The following is a 27,448-nucleotide window of genomic DNA, read 5'->3' on the forward strand; positions in this document are numbered from 1 at the left end:
CTCACAAAAACGTTTTTTACTAATTTTTGTTTTGATTGTAATGAATTTTGTATTTGTGACTTCACATGAGTTGTTCAAAGGATAAGAAGTTACATCTAACTTTGTTGGTGTATTTAAAAAGTTTTTATTCTACTTATTTAAAAGATTAGCTATTACTTAGTACTATTAATAACCAAACTCTAGATGAGATTGAGATGAGCTAAGTAAAATTCTATAGTTTTTTTAGTGTATTAAAAATTTTTTATCATATACTATTATTTGGAGAGTACACTCATAAATTATAACAAATACATTAATATGTTATTAGAAAAATATAATCATAGAATTTAATCCACTTAGTAATCTCGCGGATCCACAGATTATAAAGTGGATCAAGTCTTAGATTAACTTTTATCAGTTAATATCTTTATAAATTAATAAAATATTTTACGCACAAAAATATTAATTTATAGAGATTTTGCTTAGTTTGTAAGCAAATTTACTAAGCATCATTTCCTTCTTTTTCTTCAATAAACATATATTTTATTAATTAAAAATAAACCTATTATATGGAGAACTATTTTTCATCAAAACTATATTCTAGAATACTCCTTTTCCTTCTATCTAAGAATTTTTTTTTCTTTAAGAAACAATTACTTTATTTATGTACTATTCTGATTGCACTAAAGGGTCAATTAGCCGTTTTAGTGTTTCCTTGAAATTAGTGATGTTCATACCAACGTTCACACCAAACTATGAAAATGACCAACTACCCCAATTACAAAAGAAAAGAATTAGTATATCAGTAGCATGCTTTTTAAAATCATATACAAAAAAAGAAATCAAACAGACCGAAGAAGAAGATAACAAAATAAAATAGCTGGAAAAGCTTACAAATACCAAACATACAATTATGCATAATCATATGCATGAGGCTGGACTGCTTTTGTGGACCCTAACACCGTAAACATACGAATTATTTGTTTGTTACTTTTGTTTTCGAATTATTCACTCTCTTTTATTTTGATTTTTTCATAAAGACTACTCATTAACTAATTTAAATTCTCCGTCGTTTAAGGAATTAGAAGGAACCGTTTAAGTTTTAGATCAGCAAGTAGTTTAAACAAGGCCGCAACGAGAAAGTGAGATTCAAAAATAAAACTTTAACACTTTTCCGACCAAAGCATAATAATGAGTTCCATGTTGGAACTTTGAAATCTAGTGGACCATTGGTTGGATTAAAATCTAGTTAACTTTTCTTCAAAAATATGTTTTGAAATCTCATTTTGCAGTTTTGAAAACTCATTTGCCTCCTTTAACTGCTTATTAGAGGAACACATTTAAATAATAAATTATTGTAAGATAAACAAATGTGACTGAGACTGACCACAAAAGAGAACACATAGCCGTTTGGAATTTCAGAAATATATGATATGCATAGAACCACAATTACATTTAAGAAAAAAAATTCATATATATATTCACTCGTGACAGAATACAAATTTCTTTTACAATTACAAGATACACAAATATAATATACTTTAAAAAATATAGAATATACTTATTATATTTAAGTATTATGTTTTTTTTATCTCAATCAGGTTAAGAGATAATATTTCTACCTGTTTTTCAGAAAAGAACTACAACTCTTTTACTATGCTGGACTTCCATTTTGCTAAGAGTGTTTTGAAATCTAGACACGGTTTACAGATATCTGCGTCTATGTACATCTCTGTGAAGCTAGCAGTCCAATGTCTACTTGTTCATTTGATATATATATTTAGCTTGACAGAAATACTTATAGCCAAGAATTTATTTATTTGAAAAAAGAGAATATTAAATTTTATAGAAAATAAAAATTGGAGATTATTATCGAAGAAAATTATTATTTTTTTCTTTTTTCTTTCTTGAATGTACAAAAATGAAGAGAGAAAAAAAAAACTATAAGTTTTCCCATATCATTTTATATATATATAACAAGGGTTACAAATTGGTACAACAGTAGAAGACTCTACTGACATAACTCGATAACCCAAAAGATCTTGATAATCTCATTATTAACAACTTAAAAGTAACAAGTAACCTAATCTTCAAGTTCTGTTTCAGACTTAAAAGCCTCAACATATTGAACATCCAACGGATATGATCTTACCAGACAGATGACCAAAGCTCTCATTCGATTATTCTATTACCTTGGCTGCATTCATTAGACCTGTAAAACGAAGCAGCAGTATCACCAAAAAATTGCTGACAAAATCTTTTTAGAGGGCAAGTTACTAAATACTCACTAGTAAGTAAACTATATAAATGATGAGAAAATTAGAAAATTTCTGTAAAAAGCCTCACTACGAAAGCCCATAAATTAAGCCTATATTAGCCCAAGTTTGAATATGAATTGGGTTTACATCTAATCACACACGCATCTTTAGAGCGTGACACTCACCGCCCTGTAAAAGCCAAAGGCGAATTTTGTTCAAATCTGAGAAATCAGATGTCATTGGCGCGTGGGACAAAACCTTTTTACTGTCTTAGCGCAAAATCTTATTTTGGATCTTCTCGCCGGACATATGGCATGGTGTTTATTATCCACTGAAACCGTACTAACGTGTACTCGACAAAAACAATACACATGTCATAACATGATTCGTTAGTCCCCATAACGAGTTCACTCTTTTATCAAACACAACAGGCTTAGGCTTTTTTTAACTTCTAGAAGCCCATCTCACCATCCATTACATATCTGACGGTTGTTATCAATCACATTATTTTTTTCATTATTAAATTAAAATGAGCAAAAATAATAAAATGGCATATTAAAAAAAAAAAAAAAAAAGGTGAGCGTCGCAGTAAAGACCAGAGGGTAAGCAGTTTTTATTTCTTTTGTGTGTGTGTGTGTTTAAAGAAGATAGATAAACAGTGTTTCGATCTTCTGGTCTCATCGAGATATTAAAAGAAAATCCAGATTACAAATTCTTTTTCTATTTTTTTGTGGAGTTTGAATCTATCCATCTTCTGAGAGAAGAAAAGGGAACAACTTTTTTTCTCCATTTCACCTAAAAAATTGTTCATCCCAAGTTTCTGTCTTTGGTTTCATCTAGTTTCACTCTTGTAAGTGTTTATGCTCTTCTTTTTTGGGTTTATTTTTTTGGTAAAGCTATTGTTTCTGTATTTATATGACAATGGTGTGTTTGTGTTCTATATAGTATTGAAGAATCGATTCTGCTGTAAACACTATCTGATTTATAGATTTTAGTCTATTTTTTTTCTGATTTTTTTAATATTGTTTTTGGATATTGCTGCTTTGTAGGGTGATTCTGGAAGATAAGTCGCTGAGTTAAAGTTGCAGATCTTGAGGTTAGTGTGTCTTGTCTCTACAAATTAGTCCTGATTTGTCTATCTTAATCTGTGGTTTTGTTTCAGTATTTGTTAGAAATCAGAAACGAGTATGATTTGTAAACAGAACTTTTTCCCCTTTTGTAAACAGAAGTTTCTTAGTGGTTGTTCTAGATTTGTTTGGTCTATTTCTGGAAGAGTTTTCAATGTCTGAGTTTATGTTTCTTTGTTGGTTGTTTAAGGTTAAGAGAAAGAAAGTGAGTGTTGTGTAATGGAGGAGGTAAAGGGACAAAGAGGAAGTGGAACCACAGAGGCAGATTTTGTGTTGCAATGGGGTGAGAGGAAAAGAGTTAGATGTATGAAAGTGAAGAAAGATCAAAGCCTTGCCAATGGCAAATCAACTGATTGTTTGACTAAACGTAAACTCATTTCTCGTGCTGTCTCTTCTGAGAGAGGCTCACCTTCTCGACATCTTAACCGTCCTAACAAGTAAGTATTATTGGGGGAAAAAGTGATATTTTTCAAGTTTTTTTATATGTAAGATATTGTTATGTTTCTGCGGTGATAGGATCACTGATTCTCTAGTCAATGTGCGGAGATCGTTTATGGCGTCGCCCGAGAAGGAAGATAGGTATTATACAACAAGGGGTTCGATGGGAATAGATGAGAGTGGGAAAATTATTAAGGAACCTGTGAAAGAAACAAAGAAGCATGTGTGGCCAAAGTTGTATATAGCTTTGTCAAATAAAGAGAAGGAAGAAGATTTTTTGGCTATGAAAGGTTGCAAGCTTCCTCAAAGACCTAAGAAGCGAGCCAAATTGGTTCAGAAGACATTGCTTGTGAGTCTCTTTGAAAACTTAACGTTTGTGTTCTTCATAACCATTTTTATCTCATGATTGTTATGTATAATGCAGCTGGTGAGTCCAGGAGCTTGGTTATCAGATCTGTGCAAAGAGAGATATGAAGTAAGAGAGAAGAAGACTTCAAAGAAGGTATCTATCAGATTTTTCTCTTTCTAGTTTCTCTGTAGAAGTTAATGTTTATGTACTAGCAGAGAGGTGTGATACATTCATATTTTCATGTAGAGACCAAGAGGATTGAAGGCAATGGGGAGCATGGAAAGCGATTCGGAGTGAAGAACCGTCGAAGAAAGAACTTAAATGAGATATTCAAGATTTTGGCGAGGGGTAGGAAGGTGTATTTCACTTTTTCGTTGCATTTTGAGATGCCTCTCTTCATTACTACAGGTTAACTATGAGGCACTTGTATTTTTGACGGATCTTTTGCTTTCAAAGCTAACCTATCTTCTTAATCTGTCTCTTTTCTTACCTTTTGCTTGGTTTTATACTAGTTGATCTGCAAATAGACAATTCATGTACACAACAGCGGTTCCTGTTGAGAAGTTCTAGAATCTCCATTTACAAATGGGTGAGCGAGTGTAAAGAGAACTCCAAACACAGATTAAGAGAGATAGTGAAAGAGAACGAGAGAGAAAGAGAGCCCTCATATATTAGAGTTGAAACGAAATCTGCACACAGATTAGTGTCTGAATATTACAACACACCAACCAAAACTGCAGCTACCACTACCGAATACCAAACCTTTACCCAACAAGTCACAAGTCTCCTATTTCTCTCCTTGTTTCCTCAGTTATGAAGTAGTTATTCTACATTTAATAAATCTGTACTTGTCGCAATACCTACAAATGTACATTTGATGCGTGTCTCAAGATCGAGATGGAATGCCGGTGAGCCATGCCTGAAAAGTGCTTTCTCCAGTGCAAATTATCTATCCTCTGAGCAGTTAACTTCGTGGTTCAAAATCAGGACAATAACTAAAACATTTTATCCCGAGACTTCATAGATTCACCAATAATGTGATGGCCAGCTATCAGATCAGACGCTGTTGCGGAGGGAGTTAAGTCTGAATGAGGAACAGTGAGTGAGGATAGGAAAAGAGCAATCCTTGCAGAAAGGTTAAGAAATTTACCTTCTCTAATGTTGCGTGGATCGTGGGCAAAACAAGTCTTAACATTGAGACGTAAGCCGTCTGGTTCCTTAAACAACACAAGCACTTGGATGATTTCATGGCATGCAGGTTGCTGAGAGAGCCATCTGACAATACGGGCACTACAAAGCTTCAAGAACAATGGATGCTTTTGTGAAGACTGAAAGGACAAAAGGTGCTTCTTCCCCTGGGTGTATCGTGGTTGGGACAATAGTATAACCCTTAGGATCAGGGTCAAGAACCATTTCACATGAAATCTCACGGGAATTCACATAGTCTGTTCCACCAACAGATTCATGAAGAAATATGTTGTAAGCAGCACGACGTCCACGAGTTTTAAGAATCCTCAATCCGATATAGAACAACTGTGAATCATGGCTTGATTGGTAGTTACGAAATCCAGGAGTTGTTCTCGAGAAACCTACGCCCTGTAAGTAACATTGGGAGAATGAGCTGAGGATAATTACAAAAGAATTATAGATAGAAAAAGTTTCCATCAAGGGATAGCATGTGCCTGAGTTAAGGTGATGAACACATGAATTGGTAAAGATGCATCAGAACCAGTTGCCCTCAGCCTGAATTGTGGATTTTGATGCCATGAGCTATAATCTTGGCAGCCACCGGCACTATAACCTCGCCATTGGCCATTTACAGAGTAGCGCATCTCACGGGGGTAAACCCGACACACATATATTGATCTGAAATGAATCTGGAAATCTTGCCAAGACATCCAGAATATACCTTCTTTTGACTGTTTAACAGAATGCACAGGATCAGTACGCAATATACTTTACTTGAAGAAACCATAGCATAATTACATATATTTACACCTAACTATGTGTTTGTGAGCACTATGTTTTGTCCATGTGTGTCCCCTTGTTAACAATAAAGCAAAATCTTTTACCAGTTTCTGAAATATAGTCCCCCTAATCGGACTAAGAGAATTCAAGGAACACAAGGAATGAGCTGTAAAGAAGTTAAGCGCAAGAGAAACTACCTGTGGAACATGCTTCAGCTTGTGCTTCATCCTATCAGTCCACTCTGGGGATGAGTCTGACCAGGGACCATTCCACTCAACTTCATTAGCCCATGGATTTCGAATCTGAACAAGTCTGTGCCCATCAACCTCTCTCACCTGAAGAAAGACAGTACGTAAATATATTAAATTGTGTTCTCATACTCAGGATATGGCAAATGCAACCAAAGCAAAAGGGAATACCTGTAAGACGGAGTAAGCATGCCCTTGCACAATGCCACTGGAAGATACATGAACATCAGATCCTGATGGACTTCCAGCACCAAGTAAGAACCCCTCTTGTTTAAAACGTAACAATTGAGACCACAATCTGCCACTTGCAAGATCTATTTGTGCTTGAGCACTCCGCAAGTCAATCTCCTCACCAGCTCCTCCAGTTAGGTCGACAAGAGCATCCTGAACCAGTCCCCCCTCCAGTGCCTCATAAGAACCATGGAGCTTGGCATATGCTTTCTCCACCATGGAGACCCAGAGTTCATTGAGCTTTCTGCTAGTAGCAAAAGCTGGTTTACCAGGTGATTCACATGGAATCCAGTCATCGATAACAACAGGAACCCACTCACCCTGCAAGGGGAAAGCAATCAAACTTCAAACCTCTGATTGTACACAAATCATAGAAGAACCTGCACGATGCTACAATCAAGAGAACAAAGCAGTGCCGTGAAAGAATGTTTGAGACAGGAACCTGAATACAAAAACGAACAGTGTAGATCCCTTCCTCGTTGTATTCAGGAGTAATGATCACTTCAGATATTCGTGAAACCTCTGTCAAAACTGCAACGGCGCTTAAGAACCAACAATCCCCCAAACGCCCCTATAAAACAAGTTAACCCAATCGCAAGAATAAATCTCTGGGATCATTTTGAATTGACATGCATACAAGACGGTCAGGAAAAAGTAACTGAACAGAAAAAGTAAGTGATCAAACCTGGCAAACATCTGAAGGATTTGCATCCCCAGAGAACAGGCAGGGACGGGAATCACTACCGTTTTCTTTCACAATGGAGTCAGGTCTCATCCATTCAGAAACAACCTGAAATTATGACACTCAAAAGGTTAGAGTTCCCATCAAGTTGTTAGTTTTACTTGATCTATGTGAAGGCAGATTTTGTGTCCAGATATATAATCACTTAAAATGATATTTAACTAAAAACAGAAAAAATGAGAAAAATTTAACAATCCATACCTGCAATTTTGATGGGGGATTTTGTGTATCCACAAATAAAGAGCGATCATTTGGAGGAAATTCCTGGTCAGTAAATTGCTTATCACCTCGTGCAGAGAGAGCTTCTTTGACAGCCAACTCAACTGAACGCATTCTTTGATTTATATCTTCTTGTGTCTCCATCCTGGGTTTCCTGTGTCTCCTGGCAAAGGAATCGACACTCATTACAAAATCCCGACCTGATCTTCTTTTCCTCCCACTGGAATATTGTCCATCCCAATCTACGTCATCCCTATCATAGAGATCAACATCGGCAGGATCACTATCCCAACCATCGACCTGGTAAAAAGAGAAAGGAATCAACAAAAATTAGAATAGGTTTTAACATTAGCCTTTTAACAAACATCGGACTGAAAAAATATGCCAACAGTCAACAGAAGGAAAACATACTCTGGGGGGTGAATCCGTCCATTGCCAATTGTCATCAGACAAATCAATCATGTCTAAGTCAGCCATGCCAATGGCTGCATGCAAAGAAGCGGCCTCTTCTTCACTTAAGCATTTCCCCCAAAGGAAAACATCCATAATATGCATCTTTGATTCGACGCCATCACTATCTGATCTCCCGAATGCATCAACATCTATAGGTGGCCTAACACCCAACCAAACTTCAGCTCCTTGTTCCCAAATGGCACTGCCAATACTTAGAGGTAACCCATTCTGGTAGCCATCAAACCCACCATCTATGTAACAAGTAGCTTCCCCCGCATCAGCATCAATTGTGATTGTCACTGTATGCCACCTGTGATTGAAACAGCTAATATATAAATATGACAGAAATCCATGATAACATCGGAAACTTTTGCCAAACCAGATCATGAGAAATATGGATCATAAAAGTCCTCGAAGTAAATTTTGCAATATGGAAACTGAGGGGAAAAAGAGTTAGACCTTCCATCAGTTATGCTGGTTGCACCAATATACCACTCTCTAGCAACGGTTGTCTGCCTCTCACCTTTTGTTATCAACCTAAGCCCAACTTGGCCAGCCTCAATTCCTTGCTCAGAACCAGCAACCAGAATCTCCCAACATACTTTCTTTTGAAATTCAGTGCCAAAAAGACATACAGGTCCAGAATCGGATTGGATCATTGCTGTAACGGAAAAGCTAATCTTCTGACTTTGACAGACACTTGAGTCCATTTGGCCGCAATGTTTACCACTTATCATTGGTTCATCATCAAGAACACAAACTGCCCCAGATATTCCAGTCTGGTAATAACTTTTCTTAGTTAATTCTCCATTAATCAGCATCATAAGAAAGAACACTTGCAGAATATAAAAATAAGTTTTAACCTGTTGTGCACGTCGTTCTAGTTGAGCAGTGCGTATCCTACGTGCAATACCCGAGACCCTCTCTCTTGCGAAGGAATCCTCAAGGACAGAATCACCCCCAACAGCACGTATTGCAGCTGCCATGGCTGCTGCCTCCCTGCTACCAGCATTAGGAATAGATGGAATAAGGGACGCTTCAATTTCCTTCCATTTGCGCTCTTCCTTCTCCAAAAGAGCTTTCCTTCTTTCTTTACCTCTCCCTTCTTCTTCACGTCTCTGCATAAGGCTTTCCTCTTCCATCTCTTTCTCTCTCAGATAACTAAAATTTACAACACAAAAGAAAATGATAGGCAACAGTCTAAGAGTTCAGCTTCGTCAAACCACATAATTATAAGAAACATATACCTCTCTTGAATAATTTCGAATTGTCTTCTATCCTCTGGCTTCCATTTACTGATTTTTCTGGCACTTAAATCCGAGAACCCAATGCTATCTAAGAAGAGCCGCAACCGTACCTCATCCTACAACATTGTAATAATCCCGTGTTAGACATACATAGAGAAGAATATATGAAAATTTAGAATCAGGATTCACCTGAACTCTCTCCGCCTTAGCTGTCAAACCTAACAATAGTAGTAAATAACCACCAAATTTGTCCCACATATACACCCATTCTGTATCAATTGCCTCTTCCAGTGCCAAAACTCTTGCATGGGCACACATGTCTCTTCTATAATCTACATTTGTAGGTGGTTCATGACGGAATCCTTTCCTGCATTGCATTTTGTAGAAGATTGATCCAGCAACTCTTTCTTCGTTCCTGAGACGATCCCTTAATTTCATGACATCATCTCTAGGAAGCACAAAGTTCCCTGCTTTATCACGCATTGCAGAGGGATCCCCAACCAGAAGAGCTGCAGAGCTGGCGGACCTTTGGGGAGCTGAATACGTGCCGGATAGAGCATTTCTTGTCTGTAATTAACAAGTTGCAAAGACGGAATAAATCATACATCCCATGGAGCTCCATATTACGTGAATGTGTTGAAATAAGGCCAATAATAGAATATCAATATGATTTTCAAGAGACACATCAGAGTGTAACTTACTTTCGTGGCAGATCGAGAGATAGCTTGCACTATAGTATCCTTGCTAAGAAAGCGTACAGCAACCTCCATCATCTGAAGAACATCAGAAGGAATTAGCGAAGTGATTTAAATGAACCACTAACCACTAATCTTTATTTTAAGGAACAAATAAATCAAACAACCAGAAAACTAACCTCAAGAGTCAAACATGGGCGAGAAACAGCAAACCCAAAGGCTACTACAAGGGTGATAGCTGATACAGCAGCACCCGCAAACGGAGGATAAATTATCAGACTAGCAACAACACCCCAGCCTTCTGTTGCCAAAGCAATTCCATACAGGACAAGAAATGCAGCACTAGAGAAATCCCAATGCAATCAATAGAAAAGCATATGAGAGTCGATCAGCTTAATCCTTTATGGTCATTTCAGATCAGCAGATGCAATACTATTAGGGGTACTCAAGTGGCTGCATACCTGACATTCTTTCCGCAATCAGCATGAGCATCGTAGACATATACTGGTAGCACCCTTGGAGAATATACTACAATTGGTGGGGATAGAAGAACCTACGAGAATAATCGTTAATATTCCGGTTGAATACAGAAACAGAAAAAGCCACAGTTCTGTTGAACTCACAGCTAATGCTCTTCCAGCCAACAGAGACAGGAATGTAAAGTAACCAACAGATGCTCCAGCAAATGCTTTATCTGCAAAAAAATTATGAAATTGCTGTGTCACTAGAGTAGGTCTCACCTCTACGAAGAGTTTAAAATAAGATATGGGCAATCCTCACCTTGATGCCATCCGAGAAGGAATGCGGCCAAACCCAAAAGAAGAGCAAGAAAGCAGACAAAGGATGTCTGTTTCCTGGTTAAATAGAAATTGTTTGACGCCCAAAGATGGATTACACCAATTGTTACCACCATAAGGAAAAGAACTAAGAGAAAAGATACGCCTATCTGTTATTATTGAAACACAAAGATGTATCAGATTGAGAAAAGTAAGCCAAAAACTTTGAGAATTATGTAAGCAATTTGCATTTACCGTCCATGGTTTGACTGCAATGACAGCTGCTATCGCACCAAAAAGAAGAAGAAGACCTATTGAAAAGAAAACATATACACCTCGAGAGAGTATCCAACAATCGTCCTTCCTGCAAAGAACAACCACAAAACATTTAAAAGGACGATCTCATTGAAACTGAGAGTAAGATTTAATAGGCAACGTGAGGAAATAGTCATCCACCATTTAACCATCCCACAGCATAGTGAAAGCAGCGCCGGAATGCATGCAAGTGGAAGCAAGGCCGCAAGGAAATCACCCTTTGTGGGCAACTGATCATCTCTAGATTTTACAACTTCCAAATATGAAGTTCCACAAAATGCCACGAGAACAACTAGAAAGTAGAGGAAAAGAAATATAAGGATCACTTCGAGAAGGAAAAAAATCCCAACCAAATGTGAGCAAACTAACAGAAACACAAATTACCTGAGAATATCATGAGACAGACAGCAGAAGAGTGGGAAAACCTATAAGTTGCAAACCATGAAACTATTGGTAGAATGGCGGTAACTACTAAAGCAATTCCAGATGACATTGCCCAACCAAGGTATACAGAAGATGTATATGGTGACGTGACGTTGTTTTCTCTGGCACTAAACAGCTTATACTTTAAATCATCCAAAGGTTTAGCAGATATAATCGCACCAAGAGAAATTACAGAACCCGCAAACAACACAACACAAATCCAAAGAATAAACCCCTAAAATGGAAAGAAAGTTTAGTTAGAGATATTTAATTGACAAAGAGAGATACTTGCAACCAGGTCAGGGAAAACACACAGACCTTTATCCTGGGAGATCGTAAATCTCTTGCCTGGTCACCACATGATAACTGTGGAACCCAAAATTGGTACCCATTATGCATCCATATGGGAACAGCAATAGACAGGCATGCTGCCATGAGGGGCACAGTCAAGGATATTCCCAGAAGTACTGACGATTTACTGCAAAATTGAAGCATGCATGATGTTTGTAATGAGAACATAAAAATGACCAAGTGAGAAAAGTTGGTAGCTGTCCAATGAATGACATAATCCTGTGACCATTGTGCGAAAAGTTGGTAGCTGTCCAATGAAGATAAAAAAATCGTAGTACCTCAAGAACGAGAGTGACAATCCAACTGATGTGCTCAGAAGCCAGGCAACAAAGCCATACTGAAAACATAGAAACATAACATAATTTAGAACAATTAAAACATCACAGGGTATATGCATTGTCCACAACAAGTACTAATGAACATACTAAACCAAAGAGACGAGCCATACCTTGCGAGATTTTGATGTCAAGGCCATTTCCTCAACTTGAAGAGACCGAAGAAAAGCCATTATTGAACAGACAACAGGTGACAATAGCAGCACAGAGAAACCAAATTCGAACTACAATTAGATAACAAGTGAGTTAGCAAAGGTACGAATAACCTTCATTTAAACTACAAGGATCAATTTGAGTAAACTGGCAGTAATTTGAAGCCAAAACAAGACCCAAAATTTTTTCCACAGAGACAATAAATCAGAGGGTGGAACTCACCTGTTGATGACTAGAATTTATAATCGTGATGGTCTTTGGGCGAAAAATGGCCACAATGATTGTTTCAAGGATAAAGACAAGACTAAAGAGGCCCCATGCTCTCTCTGGTGTCCCCGCTACATGGTGCAGAAGAAGTCTAGACAACTTAAGCCACTTCTCTAGTCCACGGAGTCTCAATTCTTCGGATAAAGAAATCTGATTTGGCAAAGTATTGTCAACACTGTTTGAGTCAATGATTGTAATATCAGTATTGTCGCGGTGATCTCTATCTGCATCCAAACTACTCCTCTGAAGTAGTGCCAATATAGTAGGATCCAAGTTTTTTTCCTTCAACATTACAGCAAAGTTAGGGTCCAACCCCTTGTCTTGCAGCAAATTAGTCAGTTCAAGATCACCTTCTTTTGCTTTCTTCTTAAGTATCGAGGCTATCCTAGGATTGTTTAACTGGTCCTGGAAAGCAAGAGCCAAATTCATATCCAAAAGCTGCTGGTTTGCAGAATTCGATGTGCTAGACTCGTAACCTTGGCTATCTAGACCACTGCTCGAACAAACAACAAGAGTGTTATTTTGATCAGAAACTTTGTCCATAAAATAAGACGTTCCTGCTTCGGGCTCTTGGACCACAGAACGACATGAACTACTACGTAAACCTAAGCTTGGTCTTCCACTTTCTTCGCTTTTGTCGCTATTGATTCCCTCCTGAGAGCTGCCTGTTCGAGTTAGATTGTCAGCCGTGCAAGATTCTGCCGTACGATTTGCTTCATTAGTACAACCAGTATGGCCAGCATCGATACTACTACTTCTTTTTATACTTGAGCCACAACCATCTGAAGAACTTGAAGAACTATTCTGCTCTTTTCTCCGAAAACCTTCTCTCAAGCGGATCACTGTGCTCTGTAAGGCATCTCTTCTTGCAGCTGATGGGTCTGTTATAGATAGATGCCGAGAAACAGCAGCACCTGATAGAACTGATGCTACGAAAATGTAACTAATACAATGCCCTAGGTACCTGCAACAACAGAACGGATAATATCTTACATGCCATGAAGGGGACAAACTTTAGATCTATAGATAAGTAACAAGCTTTTTAGCTCAGAAACAAACCAGTAGTGTATGCCAAAACATATTAGGAAAAGACGGGATATGCCAGCAACAAAAAGTGCCAGAACACGATTCTGAAGAAGCTTAAACCCATACAAGCATGCCCCAATATTCCAGTCTACATGAAAATATTAAGCATGAAGATGAGTTGAGGAATAATCAAGTAGCCTGCTTCAACTTTAAATATAAGTAAATAATTTTTATCTTTTTACCAAGAACAATAACTGCAGCTGATGTGATTCCTCCAAGCCAACGTGATTCCCTAGCTGTGAGACCATATAGGACTGAGTAGGCAAGGAGAACTACGAGTGAGCCCAGGTACAGAAGGCCAAGATGTGAAGCCCTACATATATGCAAGAAAAAAGATTATAGCTGATTGATAAAAATATGAATGAGAACATTTCAGCGCTCAGTATAAACAAATCATAACACCATCCACACCACCTGTTGGGCGAAAAAAAAAAAAGCTAGAGAGAAACGGCAAGATTACTAGCCCTGAATCCTGTTCAGATTTAGGTTGGTTCCAAGTATTCAATAGTTTGTTGATTGCAAAATTCAGGAACAATCATAACATAAGAGGCCAGCTATGCCAAAATATTATTGAATTTCTAGGTAGAGAGCAACAAGAACTTACCTGCTGGTTTGCCGGGGATATAATTCATTAGGATCAGGAGGTTCAGGCAAACAAGCCACAGGACCCACTTCTATACAATCTGAATAAGCAAATTTATATGCCCTCCTTACATATTCGTCCACATCTAAACCATTTCCTGCGGTGATGGAAAATTTCGCAAAGTTTCAACAACTTAAATTGAGGTTGGAGGTTAAAAAGTATGCATGTTAATAGATACGGAAGATTTGCTTTGAGCTAATACAAAGAATTAAGTAGACTGATAAAGTTGAATACACAGCAATTGCATGTTGATTAAGGACTGGGTAAACTTTACCATTAAAGACCATGCGGCAGATAAATAGCATGTTAATTGCCAACGCGATTGCTGATACACCGAAAAAGAAACCAGAAGGAGAATATTGCTGAGATGCATGCGCACCAGCCGTAACATAGACAGCACAGAGTTCATACGCACATAGTAAGGCAACACCAAGAAGGAGAAGTAAAGCGACAGCTCCTGTTTGTTCAAACGAGAATGTAAGAAAGAAGTTCAATAGTTCATTCACAATAAGTAGTGATGTGTCAGGTATGTTCTGCTTTGTTCCCATTCCTACATCGGATACTTCATACACTAACACTACGTGCCACCACTATTATCAAGAATATAACACCAGAAGAATGTTGTGAATTAAGTCAGAAAGAGTAGATGGTAAACATACTTGAGCTTTGCCACTGGGTCCTCCACCAAAGCATGATTGAGTAGAATGCCAGTAAAAGGGCTGTTCCAGCCATTATTATCGCCAGCCCAATGATATGTCGATCCAATATCACAATCAGCCAAGAACCCCATCCTATCAAGATTGCAATAGGGGATACTACCACAATCCAAGCAAAAAGAGATAGAACACCACATAGTATATCAAGCTGAGGACCTTGCAATACTTTTGGCCATTTTCTAGCAAAGATCCAACTGCAAAAATAGAACACATTCCAAAATCATTCACTAACTATGGTTCTATGTCAATACTACTCATACAAAGCAACTCTATCAAGCGCCATATATGACAAAACAACACCTAGAGCTGCCCAAACATATGAATGGACTTGTTTACCTGTAGAGACGCCATGGCCGCCAATTAACAGCCCAAAGTATCCAAAACGAACCCGAACCGAAAACCGTGAAAAGGGTACCCGAAATTACACAAGCAAGTAAGACTCCTCGCTCATCCCCTTCCATGGCTTCTTCTCCCACCTACAACACCATGCAACTCGGAAATCAAAATTCCATCACAAAAAAAAAAGCTGAAACCCCAAGCTTGCGCACAAATCATCAAATCCGCAGCTTAAAACCAACCAAGAACACAAAAACCAAACCTAAATTTCACAAAACCCAGCTTAAGTTTAGAAACCTTACCTACTTGACCGAAATGAGCTTACTGTGCAGTGGCATCGAAGCAGAAAGGGATCGCTTAAAAATCGAAACTTTAGCAGCCTTCAAGCAAAATGAGACATCTTGGATACAGATTTGGTTCACTAGGGTTTAAAATCAGAAGAATCAAGCTGTAAAGTAGAGAAAACAGAAAGATAGGGCTCACACTCTGAAGAGCTTGTGAAACACAAATTAGCTTCCTTTTAGGGTTTTCTTGCTTTTGCTTTCTGCAAAATGTTGATTTTTTTTTGAATAAATCTCAGAGAAATTTGTTTCTCAGGTTTTGGGAAATGGATAGAGAGAGAAGGTAAGATTAAAACCCTACCCTTTGAATGTGTGAACCCGTAAACTAAAAAAAAGAAGCTACTACCTTTTTCTCACTCTCTCTCTTCCTCAAAGAGACGACGTATTGTAGAGAGAGAAAAAGTTCTTGTGGAAAAAAAAACACAATTAATTTAATAAAATAAATAAAGCTATGGTTCTGTCCGAACAAACGCTACACGCGCGTGTGAACCATGAGCCAATGAGATATCAAGTGGTGTACACGCTCTGAGTATTTATTGGTCAGTGAGAATGGAATGATTTAGATACGGATTTAGCTAAATTAAGATTTGTCAAAAAAAGACTTACATCTGTTTTTAATTGGTTTTTATTACCTGAATTTATATGTTATCTTATTACACTCAATATTTTATCCAATCCAATATTAATTTAGACAAAAAGTGTTAAATGCACAAAACAAAACAGAAGTATAATATTGTGATATGTGTGATTAAAAGAAAATAAAAATAGTATTATGGTAGGAAAGAAAAAAGAAGAAGACAAGAATGATAAAATAGTACCTAATTCATGAATAAATAGTATAATTACTAAATAAGTTTAAGTAAGTCAAATTCAGGTTATAGGCTCAAAGCTCATAACCAGGAAAAAAGAAGTGGAAGACCAATGTCTCTGTCACAAAATTTAAATCATCAACTATATGATATAATACAAATTAGAATTTTTAAATTGTTTTCTTGTTTCTAATTTCTTTAATCCCAAATTTAAGCCGATTAAGTCAAAGATAGTCTACTGAACATACAAGACCATATTTATTTTCAAAAGGCAGATCTACAATATTAATATTTAACTTTTTCACTTAAGAAAATAGCATATTTAAAATTAGAAGGTTGTAGGAAAAGTTTTGTTGTAAATTCAGTATATGTGTACTTCATAATTGTATATGCTTGGAACTTTATTGTGAAAAAAGTGGAAAAAATAAATATGATTCACCCATTTGCAAAAGATCATCATCCAAAGAGAGACAGTTCATGAAATCAGTCATCACCAAATACAATTTTCAAATGCAATCCATGACCATTTTTAGATCATTTTACTCTCTCTCTCTCTAAATGTGAAGTCAAATTTACCAAAAGGTGATGAGAAAACAAAGTAAAATCTCTAATTGTCAAAAAAGGGCATTAGAGAGTAGGTTTATAAAGAGATTAAGGCAAAAGTTAATATTAATTCCCTGAAATTATTTGTTAATAAGAGTGAGAAAGAGAGATTCATTCACTTGTTTAAACAAATCACAATACAAAGGAGACAAAGTAAAATTACACTAAGGGCCAAAGTTTCTGAGTTTTCAAAGAAACTTAAGCCACACCTTTCCACTTCTTCCCCACCTACTTACATGGAGAAAAAGACACCAAACTTTTACCATTACATAACTTTAACCATCCCTAAAAACTACCCAAGAAGGCGGATTTGAGTGAGTGTGTGTAGAAAGAAACAAGGTGAATTCACAAGACAAGATAACTCGAGAGACGAGCCACTACTACTTGGAGCCTAGCTTATGGACACTTCTGGTTTTTACCAGGGCCTCCATAGTAAAAGTAATGACCCCAATCATCATTGCTTCCGGTTTGAACATCATAACAGTTAGACTGTTCAGTGAATGTTCCAAGTCCTTTAGGTGCCTTGAGGTTGTTTGACCCATCAACCACCTGAATGTTCCTGAAGTAACTTGCTTTGCTAAAGCCTTCTTCTGGAAATTTACCACTGCCCATTTGTGTTGAAGTGTGCTGGCCATCTGATTGTGAGTTCACGACTTCTCCTCCCCATTCAATCATCGATGCACTTTCTGTCAAGTAGGAGAAGAGAAAAGATGGCCAATAGCCTAAAACATAGCCGTTCCCAAATTGCATCCACCAGTGTCCCTCTTTAGGATCCTGTGAAAAAAGTTAACAGACCATTTCAGCTTTTCTTGTCTTATGGATTGCGTCAAACTTATCTCTTTATGGCTTAACATACCTTCCAGATCAGAATACTGATATCGTACTGCGAGTTACGATATCCAGAGACCGGGGAAATGCTTGCTCCCATTGCTATGTCACTGTTGATTTGAATAAAACCGGAGCAAAGAAGATTGTAGCAACCGGTAGCTTGATATGCATCACTCTGCAAATAATTTGGTAACGTAAGATACAACAGAGAAATATAAGCAGAAACAGAAAGATATGACAGTAAGAACTTGATTAGGTGGGAGTGTTAGGATCTTACAGTCCAGTAAGTGAAGAGTCTCGTGTTATTGTCACCATACAGATCCGGGCTCACCTGTAAATAAAAGCAACAAGAGTCAATATTCTAAACATGAAAAAAGAATCACACACAAATCTTATTCACATTTCTTATATGTTTCTCGTTGGGATAACATTGTAGTACCTGCCAACCAGCTTCGATGCTATTAAGATCTTGTCCGAATGAGCCACCAAGAAGCCATATCTGTGACAAGCTGAACTCATTCTGCTGCTGTATCTTTGGCTCCCACACATTTATAGTAGCCTTAGCTCCATAGTACTTATCTCCTTCTACATAAGCTATGGCATGCTACAATTCATGAAACCAAAACAAAACATCTCAGATCCAGAAACCAACAAAAATAAAAAAGATTCACAACACATTCACACTTAGTCTCACCTGGTGACCACTTTGGTTAATAAGGTCAGGTTCTGCAGATTTAGGTAAAGGGACACTTCTACGCTTCTTCTTGCCATATCTTTTAACTGAACTTGCTCTCAAAACATCATCTTCCTTTGTCCTCCTCATGGGAATAGTTCCTTCAGAACATTTACCATATCGATGCCACAACTGAGGAATATGCCCTTCTTTCTCATTTGATTTAGGAGCAGACACTTTGTTGTCATCAAAGAGTCCTTCAGGGTGGTAATTAGGCTTCATCTAAAAAAAAACAAAGTATATATAAAAACATCAGCACTTACAACATAAAACACAAAGCCAGATCTAAATCAGTTATGTTTTTATTCTCTAGACCTGAATCTTGTGATCTTTGAGGAACGGATGATCAAAAGCTGGTTGCTTTGAGATTGGAACACAGTCAATCACATCACCATCTGAACTCTGTTCAACAACAAAGTAACATTAACATTTCAAGTCAAAATCCTTAATTATGACCATAACTTTTATGGAATCGTTAATAAAATAAAAGTAAATCGAATCATTATGTGTAGCAGGAAGGAGAGAGAAATAAGTGAATCATAAGATTATGATAATGTTCTAAAGATCTCTCATTTGTCTATCAAAAACCAATCCAAATAGAAGAAACCAAAACACTAAAAAAAAAATATATATACCTGAATGCTTTTGACAGCAGGTTTGTTCAGCCTGTTCAAATGTTTCTTCACTTCAAACTTCTGCTTTGATACGCCGGACCTTGCGGCGTATGATAGCGAGAAAAAACCCCAAAGACATAAACACACTAAGAAACCTCTAGCTAACTTCGCCGTGCTAAGATGCACCACTCCTCCCATTGTCACCCAAAAAACAAACTCTTTTCGTCCACTGAAGCTTTAAACCCCCTCAAAAGAAGAAGGAGAAAGAACCTTAAACAGAAGAAGAGGAAGAGCTCACACAGGAGAATGAATGATTAATGTTGTTCGTTAGGGACAAAGTTTTGAAAGGTGGGTCTGGTTTAGTTCTTGCAACAATCCAACCACACAGATCAAAATCCGAACTTTTCTATTTCTTCTTCTCTCTACACTTGCACAGAAGAAAGCTTTAACTTTCTCTCTCTTATCACACTTCACTTTCCCACTCTCCATATCTATTTTAAATTACGTTTTTACCCTTCTCTCTCTCTGTAGAATTATTGGAATATAATTATAATTTTTTCACTTTCCCAATTCGCTTTCCTTCATAAAATAATTCCTTTTATGGCGAATATTGCACCTTTTCCAATTACCAAATCTTTTTATTGCAAAACCTTTTTCGAAAACTTTAATGTACATGAATATGTAAATACAATTTAATATATACATTAGATAATGAAAATGACTGGAACCAAATTTTGCTATAATATTGGTTACATAGGACCCAAAATATTGATTGGAAATTAATAAAAACAATAATATTTGTAAAAATGGTAAGAAAATAAAGGAATCTGGTGGAAAGTTGAAGAAAATAATTTAATTTTTTTTAAAGAGGGACAATGTGAAATGGTCAGAAGGATCAGAGCCAGCTTGGCGTTTCATCCACGGTTATATAATTCTTAAATAAGATCAATTCAAATTTCAATGTTATCATCACTTATCACTAAGACAAAGATTCTTTTATGCTCTCTAATCCTGGTCGCATGTTGCTCTGCAACAATTTGTTTTTCTATACATTAATCTGTTTTACACGATCCTTATATTATTATTTTACCAATTTTTCGTCAACGGTGAAAGGTAATTAACCGTAAAACTATGTGAAAAGTAAGAAAAAAAAGTAGATCAATAATAAAGAAACACACACGGTTTTTAATATAATGAGAACAAAAATTGTACTGCCAAAGGATTATTTGTTTTGTAAATTCGTTAAAATGATTTTATGTGGACGACTGGTCAAAGGAACGTCCATCAATTATTTTTAACTTGCATGCCCATAATTACCATAAATGCGAAATTTTATAGTACAAAAGTTACGTCAAAAACACATACATATCAATAAATTATGAAATTTATTATGAATCATGAATGGTTTCAGCTTTGTGTACGAAGGAAATCTAATAAATAGAGATGGAAATTTACAAGATTGATAAATGAAGAAATGTCTATGATTTTTAAAAAAATGTCTATAATATCTCATAATAAGACATTATTAACTTTAGTGTCGTGAAAAAAGAAAAAAAGAAAATTTTCATAGTCACTGCCACTATGAGAGAATCTGCCGTTTAGATTTCTGTTTAACTCTGGTAAGTAGCGTCAGCTCCGTCCGAGTCACACTGCCACTAGCCAGAAAAAGCTTACGAGTAGAGAGATTCACACGTGTTGTAACCAAAGGCCACACGTGCGAGAAGTGGCATCGCTCACCGTACGCGTATGTCACGCCCGTGAGAGAGAGAGAGAGCCCATGGCTAACGCACGGATCACGGAGAGGGGTAAAACCGGAATTAGGTGAAAAATAGCCAACGGTCAAAATAGATAATTTTGGGAATCCAATGCCAAAGAAGATAGATAATTGCAATCGTGTAAAGGTAAGTCTCCATATTACAAAAAGACATTAACCTCATGAACCAAGATCATCTCATTAAAATGTTTCTTATGCAATTTCGATCAATATTCAACATTTTTTTATCTCGTTATACTAATAATCGGATCTTGATTTTACTAATGACCCATAAATCTAGACAATACATTTGCTATGAAGAGTGTGATTGATTTCTGTCGGTGATTGGTTTCTTAGTGATTCACCATATGCAATGGTTAGAGTCTTGAGACAATACATTGAATTATAAAAGAAGATGAGGAAGAAAATGAAAAAGAAGAGGTGTATGATATAGTGGATGATCTGGACAAAGGTCCATTAGTAAGCCACCCAAAACTTGTCTTTTTCATTTATATTTTAAATGTACAATTTTTATGTTGTAGCTTCTGCCCACTTGAGCGTAAGTCCAAAAACAGGAGTGAGCAAATGTCATCGATAATTGCTGCAAGATCACGAAATCACAAACACGTATGTTTTTTATTTGTTTACGTTAATTTGCATATAATACATATTTATGCTATGATGCATCACATGGTGCATTTTCATGCTATGAAAAGAATTTATAATTCTACTTAGACTAAAAATATTCTACATTGATCCGAATTAAATTGTTGTTAGTGAACTTACAAGAAAAGGCAATGAAAATTCTCCAATTTTCTATTTTAAGTTTTAACTTATGATTAAAATGCTTTCTTTAAAATGCCGTCAGACCATTAGTTTTCTTTTCCCTTTTATATATTTTGGTGGAATATGATGAAAGGAGTAGAAGATGATGAAATACAAAAGATTAGATTAACACATGCACAAGAAAGGAGGTGGAACCCCAAGCTTTTCTACCATGTACATATATTTTTGATAGCCATTATTGTCTTCATAATGCAAGCTTTATAAACTTTAGATTCTCTTTTTTTTGTTGTTGTCAATAATCTACGAAAAATGAGGAAAACAAATTGATTAGAAGATTCTATTGATTACAAAGTGTCAGTTGTACTTTTTTTACCAAGCACAATTTGTTTTCTTGGTGTATACATGCATTTCTACATGTATAGAGAGAGTAGAGAGATGTATATATGACATGATTGGACATGATCATGTGAATGGAAGGAAGTATTTGTCTTCATGGAAAAACTGTTGAGACATGTGACTCTTTTTTTCTTCTCTCTTTTTGTTGTTTCTTCTTCTTTATCCTGGTGAATCACAGACGCTAATGCAAGAAACAAAGATGAAACTTTTTGAATCCAATTTTGACTTGTTACTATCTTTGACGCAAAATGTCAAGCATGTATGTGTTCAATCCTTTTATTGTTTCACACTAAAAGCCATGCACTGTGATTATACATACACTTATATTTATAGGAGGAAAATAGTTTATCTTTATCAGTAGAAAATCAGTTTATGTTTAATGTTGACCACAAAGTAAAAGAGAGACCCCAAACAAAATTAAAATATGGAGAAATGAAAAAGGCCAATATGAGTCATATTTGGACAAACAATAAATCTGAATAATCATTTAACTTTTTCTTAAGGGTAGACATTCGGGTAAGCGGGTCGGATTCGGATAAAACCCGATTGGGTACGGGTCTTTCGGGTAGAGAAATTTAGGATCCAATAGGGTAAATCTAAAATATCGGTTCGGTTCCGGTTTTTTGGCCCAACCCATATAGAATATTAACCTCGCCTTGGTAACTATCAGATTCAGAAACCAGAAACTGATATAAACTCTTTTTTTATCTTTCTGAGATATAAACTTGAGCTAAGTTATAAACTGAATCTGAGACTCTGATCTGATTCTCAACAATGTTGTCTCTAGAAAGTACCAAACTTTTGAAAAGTCTTAACAATGTTTTAAAGTTGAAACTGTTATCAACTGCATTTTTTTCTCCAGATTGATCATCACAGATTCACATGAGTCAAAAGCTCAACTCAAAATCTCTTGTAAGCTAGATTGAATCGATCATCACAGATTATCTTGTAGCTCTTTCCATGTAATTTTGAAACCTTAGATGTAAGCATGTCGCTTCTCTACCCCACTCTCTTGTAAGCTTTGAACAAAATCTTTATGACTTGCAAGTCAAGTCATAGCTATGTAACTTTCTTTATTTAAATTTGAATACCCTATAACAACAAAAAAAAAGCTCAACTCAAATAGATTGTCTTGAGGTAAAATGAAGATGTAGACCATGTTTTCATGTAAAGAAGAGAGAGAGAGAGATAATTTGTAATTCTTTGAAGATTGTTGACAAATACTAGACTGTTTATCATTGCATACTATCAACAAATCGATCACTTGATTGTCGACACAACAATCACTTGTGATGCAACAAGGGACTTGAGGAGTTAAGGAAAAGCAGACAATTTTGTCAAAGAGAACTTTTATGTTAACCTATCCAAAACCACAAGAAGTCCCTGTCTCTCAAGATTTCCAATCTGAGAAAACTTGTTTATTGGGTTCATGATTTTAATCTCAGTGTCTAAACCACTCGGTTTGTGTAGAGTCTTACTAGGAAATGAGAACAAACTAACATTATTATAACTTTCTCACACAGAATCAGTCTATTAAAAGCCTTCTTTGAGATCACAAATAACACAACCTTTGCCCAATATCATCAACCTAAGCACACAACATCTGATTGAAACACAAAGAGAGGAAACTCAACGGAAAGTCTATTGATTTGTATATCTGATTCTGTGTTTTCAATATCCAGCAGTAATAATACTGTACAGTGTCTCAAAAGCAACAAAAAAGATTGTAACTCTCAACAAACAGGGGATCACCTAAATGAGTCAGCTCATAAACCCCAACAAGCAGAACAGCTAAAAAAGAGAAAACAAAATATGTTGATCTGAATGAGAGAAAACTCACTACTAACAAATTTGGAAACTATAGAGAGTGCTTTCACATTAGTAGCAGTTTCGCATTTGATATAGAGAGTGCTTTCACATTAGTAGCAGTTTTACATTTTTCTTCCTATCCCGTTTTACTAATAATCAATTTTCGAATAATTCATGAAACTTGAAAAATAACATCTGTTTTATAAGTGGTTCAGTCTCAAAATTGCTTGTTAAATTTAAATTTGTCACCTTTAGTCACCAAACACTTCGGTATCGGAATATTGGTAGTTAGATATTATCCAGCATCCAACTGTTGCTGAATGGTCACCGGTTCACAACGATATATTTTTAGGCAAATTTGCGAGTAAAATAATTCATTACAAATTTGCAATGGAATTACAAGCATCGGCTACAAATATCACAAATTAAGAGTTTCTTTGAGATAACAAATAACATGGCAAGAAGACAATTTGGTCTAAGAAAAATTTATATTGACCTATTCAAAACACAACAACTTCTTGTCTCTCAAGACTCCCAAATCTCAGAAAACTTGGTTATTTGATTCAATTGATCCTAACCTCAGCGTCTACACCAATCAGTTTACGTAGAGTCTTACTAGGAAATGAGAATTAAACACAAAACATTATTGAAACCTTCTCACACAAAATCAGTCTATAAGAAGCTTCTTTGAGATCACAAATATGGCAAGAACAAAACCATTGCATAATATATATCATCAAACCTAAAACACAATACCAAATTGAAAACACAAAGATGGGAAATTCAATGGAAAATCTATTAATATCCACGTGTATATTAATTTACAGTGTCTAAAAAAAAACAGATTGTAACTTTCACCAAACAGGGCATTTACCTAAATCAATCAGCTCAGAAAACCCCAAAATTTAGAAAAACTATATATACAAAAAAATTGTTAATCTGAATGAGAGTAGTGATCATAATTGTCATCATCAAACGATGAAATAGATTGATCATCATCATCAGAATAATAATCACGACGATTATAAAGATTATTATGATCAAAAGCAAGTCGATCATCATCATCAGCCTCCGAAGAAGAAGAAGCAGATAAAGTCTCGTACGTGTAAGAGTAGAAAGAATCAGAAGAAGGAAGACACATGAAAGTCCATAAACAGAGAACGAAACGACTCAATTGATGAATCGGGAAGCAAACAGCTATGTCAAAAAGCTGCTCTGTATCGATCCTCTGCGACGACGGAACCCTCCAAATCAGTTGCCACGTGTCGGTGGAGACTTCTGCCACCGCCATAACCATCGCACTGTTGAACACCATTACCAAGATTCTCTCTCTCTCAAGGCTGCGTTGAATTCGGCGATGGGTTTTTTTCTTTGGTTGGTTACGATTTTGACTTCTTCTCGGAACCGTTTCGTGCGTTTGGTAAAGACTTTGTTGTTGTTTTTGCAAGTTGACCGTTTTTTTGTTTTTTGCACAACCACTGTTCACTGGGATCAGTTTGGAACTTTTAAGGGTGTTTCATTCGAAAGTTGGAAGTTGGAACCTTGGGCTTAAAAAACAAAACCCACTTTTGAACTTACACTTCTAAAGCCCAAAGTTAAAATCTTTGGACAGGAACTAGATTTTGGGTGTATAAGTTTAAAGTTTGTGTCCTATAATAAAGGCCCAAACCATTACTTGTCACTGAAGAGAGATGGAGCCACTGAAATATCAAATGGTTGTTTGAAGATAAGGCCAGATTGTGAGTGTTGTCTTCTTCTTCTTTCTCTATGGCTAAACTCTGAAACGTTTTCAGAGCCGTAACAATGGCTTTGGTTCATTACATGAATGTTTCACGTAGCACTTTTCCTTTGAGTAGATCTTCAAAGATTAATTTGAGCTCATCTTTTGCTTCTTTGCCACTTCAGTTTCATAAAAACATTAAGAGATTAGAATCCTCTGTTCCACCATCAGCTTCAGCTTCAGCTTCACCGGCGTTTCCTATTGATGTTGAGTATCTCCGGCGAGAGTTCTCCGGCCATGGAGCCACTTTCGAAGATATTGGTAAATATTTCTCTAGTTTCAGTCTTTTTAAATGAAACGAGTTTTAAAAAAGAAGCTTAACACTTTGATAATGGGGCAGGTGAGACATGTATTGCTAGACTAAAACTGGACAATGGGAGTTCAGCGAATGTGATGTTGACACGTGGGATGATAACATCGTACAAAGTCCGAGTGTGGCACGGTGGCAAAGTGGAGCTTCTCCACACATGGGTCGAACAAGAGGAGGAAGAAGTAGTGATACGAGGAGGTGTTTCATCTGCATTTAGATCATCAGATTCTGATGAAATCAGTGACTGGAGACTCCAAGGGATCAGTGGTGATTCAAAGGATTGCGTTCAAATGGAGCTGAGAAGAAGTGACAAGAAGATCAAAGAGATTGAACTGAAACAGATTATTAGTCTGAGAGAAAACACACTGAGCATTGAGCTTTCTATGACAAACAAAGGCATTTCACCAATCAAGCTTGAAGGTTGTTCACTTGTAAGTTATTTGACAGTGAGTACACCAGAAGCTACATATGCAGTTGGACTGGAAGGTTCGGATTTTGTGGAAACGACTCCGTTTCTTCCTCGTTTCGGGGTGGTTCAAGGCGAGAAGGAAGAAGAAAAACCCGGGTTTGGTGGGGAAGAAGAGAGCAACTACAAACAGTTGAATAGAGAGATGAGTAGGATATACACATGTGCTCCAAAGAGCTTCACTGTCATTGATAGGGTAGTAATACTTACTAAACTTCAATTATATTTAAATTTTCTCTGTGGATTCATATGAAATGGATTGATTTCTGCAGGGAAGAAGGAACTCGGTGGTGGTGGGAAGAGAAGGGTTTGAAGAAGTGTACATGTACAGTCCTGGTTCTAGACTTGAAAGTTACACAAAGTCTGCTTATGTATGTATTGGACCATCTTCATTGCTAAGTCCAATCTCTTTGGAATCTGGTTGTGTATGGAGAGGTGTCCTACATCTTCACAATCCTAATTCCTAATGCATCAAAACTATTCTTTCAAGTTTCACCATCCAAATGACATTGGTCAAAACTACACAAGATTAATGGGAAGAGAAGGGTTTGAAGAAGTGTACATGAACTGATATACAGTCCTGGTTCAAGACTTTAAAGTTACGCAACCCCCTTATCTAACCGACGTAGGATATGCTTATTAGATTATTCTTAAATTTCGTCAACACAAGACTATAGGAATATATGCTATCTTTTTTTTCTGAGAGATTGTATTTTGAAACCGAAAACAAACTAATTAACGATCAAAGGAGAAATCATGCATATAACATAAATCAAATATTGAACATATATACACAAATTGATTGCTTTTTCAGTGGCTCAATAAGACTTTGTGTCACACTCACATCTTAGGGTTATGAATACTC

At 36.5% G+C, this 27,448-nt stretch overlaps 5 protein-coding genes across 12 annotated transcripts; 2 read left to right on the forward strand and 3 right to left on the reverse strand.

The window, feature by feature from the left end:
• The first annotated feature begins 2,792 nt into the window (after positions 1 to 2,792).
• AT1G55340 (hypothetical protein (DUF1639)) lies at positions 2,793 to 4,743 on the forward strand. Of its 2 annotated transcripts, none has more exons than NM_104410.3 (6): positions 2,793 to 3,087; positions 3,287 to 3,333; positions 3,555 to 3,801; positions 3,881 to 4,151; positions 4,227 to 4,304; positions 4,398 to 4,743. In NM_104410.3, exons 3-6 carry the CDS (start codon positions 3,584 to 3,586, stop codon positions 4,446 to 4,448), a joined length of 618 nt encoding a protein of 205 aa, NP_175931.2. In that variant the 5' UTR covers positions 2,793 to 3,087; positions 3,287 to 3,333; positions 3,555 to 3,583; the 3' UTR covers positions 4,449 to 4,743. The 2 variants fall into 2 exon arrangements, with proteins under 2 accessions (NP_175931.2, NP_001154429.1); NM_001160957.2 differs by having other exon boundaries at positions 3,911 to 4,151.
• Positions 4,719 to 16,089, reverse strand: DEK1 (calpain-type cysteine protease family). Of its 6 annotated transcripts, none has more exons than NM_001333707.1 (32): positions 15,658 to 16,086; positions 15,356 to 15,495; positions 14,963 to 15,213; positions 14,578 to 14,760; positions 14,265 to 14,400; positions 13,843 to 13,973; positions 13,634 to 13,748; positions 12,530 to 13,538; positions 12,268 to 12,378; positions 12,098 to 12,156; positions 11,787 to 11,946; positions 11,430 to 11,703; positions 11,187 to 11,337; positions 10,986 to 11,094; positions 10,735 to 10,900; positions 10,578 to 10,648; positions 10,416 to 10,507; positions 10,134 to 10,296; positions 9,961 to 10,032; positions 9,449 to 9,826; positions 9,260 to 9,375; positions 8,876 to 9,173; positions 8,472 to 8,791; positions 7,971 to 8,322; positions 7,542 to 7,859; positions 7,284 to 7,388; positions 7,041 to 7,169; positions 6,539 to 6,919; positions 6,317 to 6,454; positions 5,834 to 6,070; positions 5,302 to 5,747; positions 4,719 to 5,214 (listed from the first exon to the last, which is right to left on the reverse strand). In NM_001333707.1, exons 2-31 carry the CDS (start codon positions 15,478 to 15,480, stop codon positions 5,442 to 5,444), a joined length of 6,456 nt encoding a protein of 2,151 aa, NP_001321273.1. In that variant the 5' UTR covers positions 15,481 to 15,495; positions 15,658 to 16,086; the 3' UTR covers positions 4,719 to 5,214; positions 5,302 to 5,441. The 6 variants fall into 6 exon arrangements, with proteins under 6 accessions (NP_001321273.1, NP_175932.2, NP_001319240.1 ...); NM_104411.4 differs by having other exon boundaries at positions 4,719 to 5,235; NM_001333706.1 differs by having other exon boundaries at positions 4,735 to 5,747; positions 15,658 to 16,089.
• Positions 16,090 to 17,158: 1,069 nt separating this feature from the next.
• Positions 17,159 to 19,796, reverse strand: AT1G55360 (tRNA-splicing ligase (DUF239)). Its single transcript, NM_104412.3, has 7 exons — positions 19,305 to 19,796; positions 18,985 to 19,071; positions 18,631 to 18,891; positions 18,376 to 18,540; positions 18,214 to 18,267; positions 17,965 to 18,111; positions 17,159 to 17,882 (listed from the first exon to the last, which is right to left on the reverse strand). Exons 1-7 carry the CDS (start codon positions 19,479 to 19,481, stop codon positions 17,505 to 17,507), a joined length of 1,269 nt encoding a protein of 422 aa, NP_175933.1. The 5' UTR covers positions 19,482 to 19,796; the 3' UTR covers positions 17,159 to 17,504.
• A 4,637-nt stretch (positions 19,797 to 24,433) lies between these two features.
• Positions 24,434 to 25,482, reverse strand: AT1G55365 (uncharacterized protein). Its single transcript, NM_001333708.1, has one exon. The coding sequence runs from the start codon at positions 25,340 to 25,342 to the stop codon at positions 24,962 to 24,964; it is 381 nt and encodes a 126-aa protein (NP_001319241.1). The 5' UTR covers positions 25,343 to 25,482; the 3' UTR covers positions 24,434 to 24,961.
• On the forward strand, positions 24,747 to 27,428 carry NDF5 (NDH-dependent cyclic electron flow 5). Of its 2 annotated transcripts, NM_104413.4 has the most exons (3): positions 24,747 to 26,068; positions 26,148 to 26,779; positions 26,856 to 27,330. In NM_104413.4, the coding sequence occupies exons 1-3, from the start codon at positions 25,831 to 25,833 to the stop codon at positions 27,048 to 27,050; spliced, it is 1,065 nt and encodes a 354-aa protein (NP_564687.1). In that variant the 5' UTR covers positions 24,747 to 25,830; the 3' UTR covers positions 27,051 to 27,330. The 2 variants fall into 2 exon arrangements, with proteins under 2 accessions (NP_564687.1, NP_849810.1); NM_179479.3 differs by having other exon boundaries at positions 26,148 to 27,428.
• Positions 27,429 to 27,448: the final 20 nt, after the last annotated feature.

This window comes from Arabidopsis thaliana, assembly GCF_000001735.4.
Source record: "Arabidopsis thaliana chromosome 1 sequence".
Taxonomy (NCBI): Eukaryota; Viridiplantae; Streptophyta; class Magnoliopsida; order Brassicales; family Brassicaceae; genus Arabidopsis; species Arabidopsis thaliana.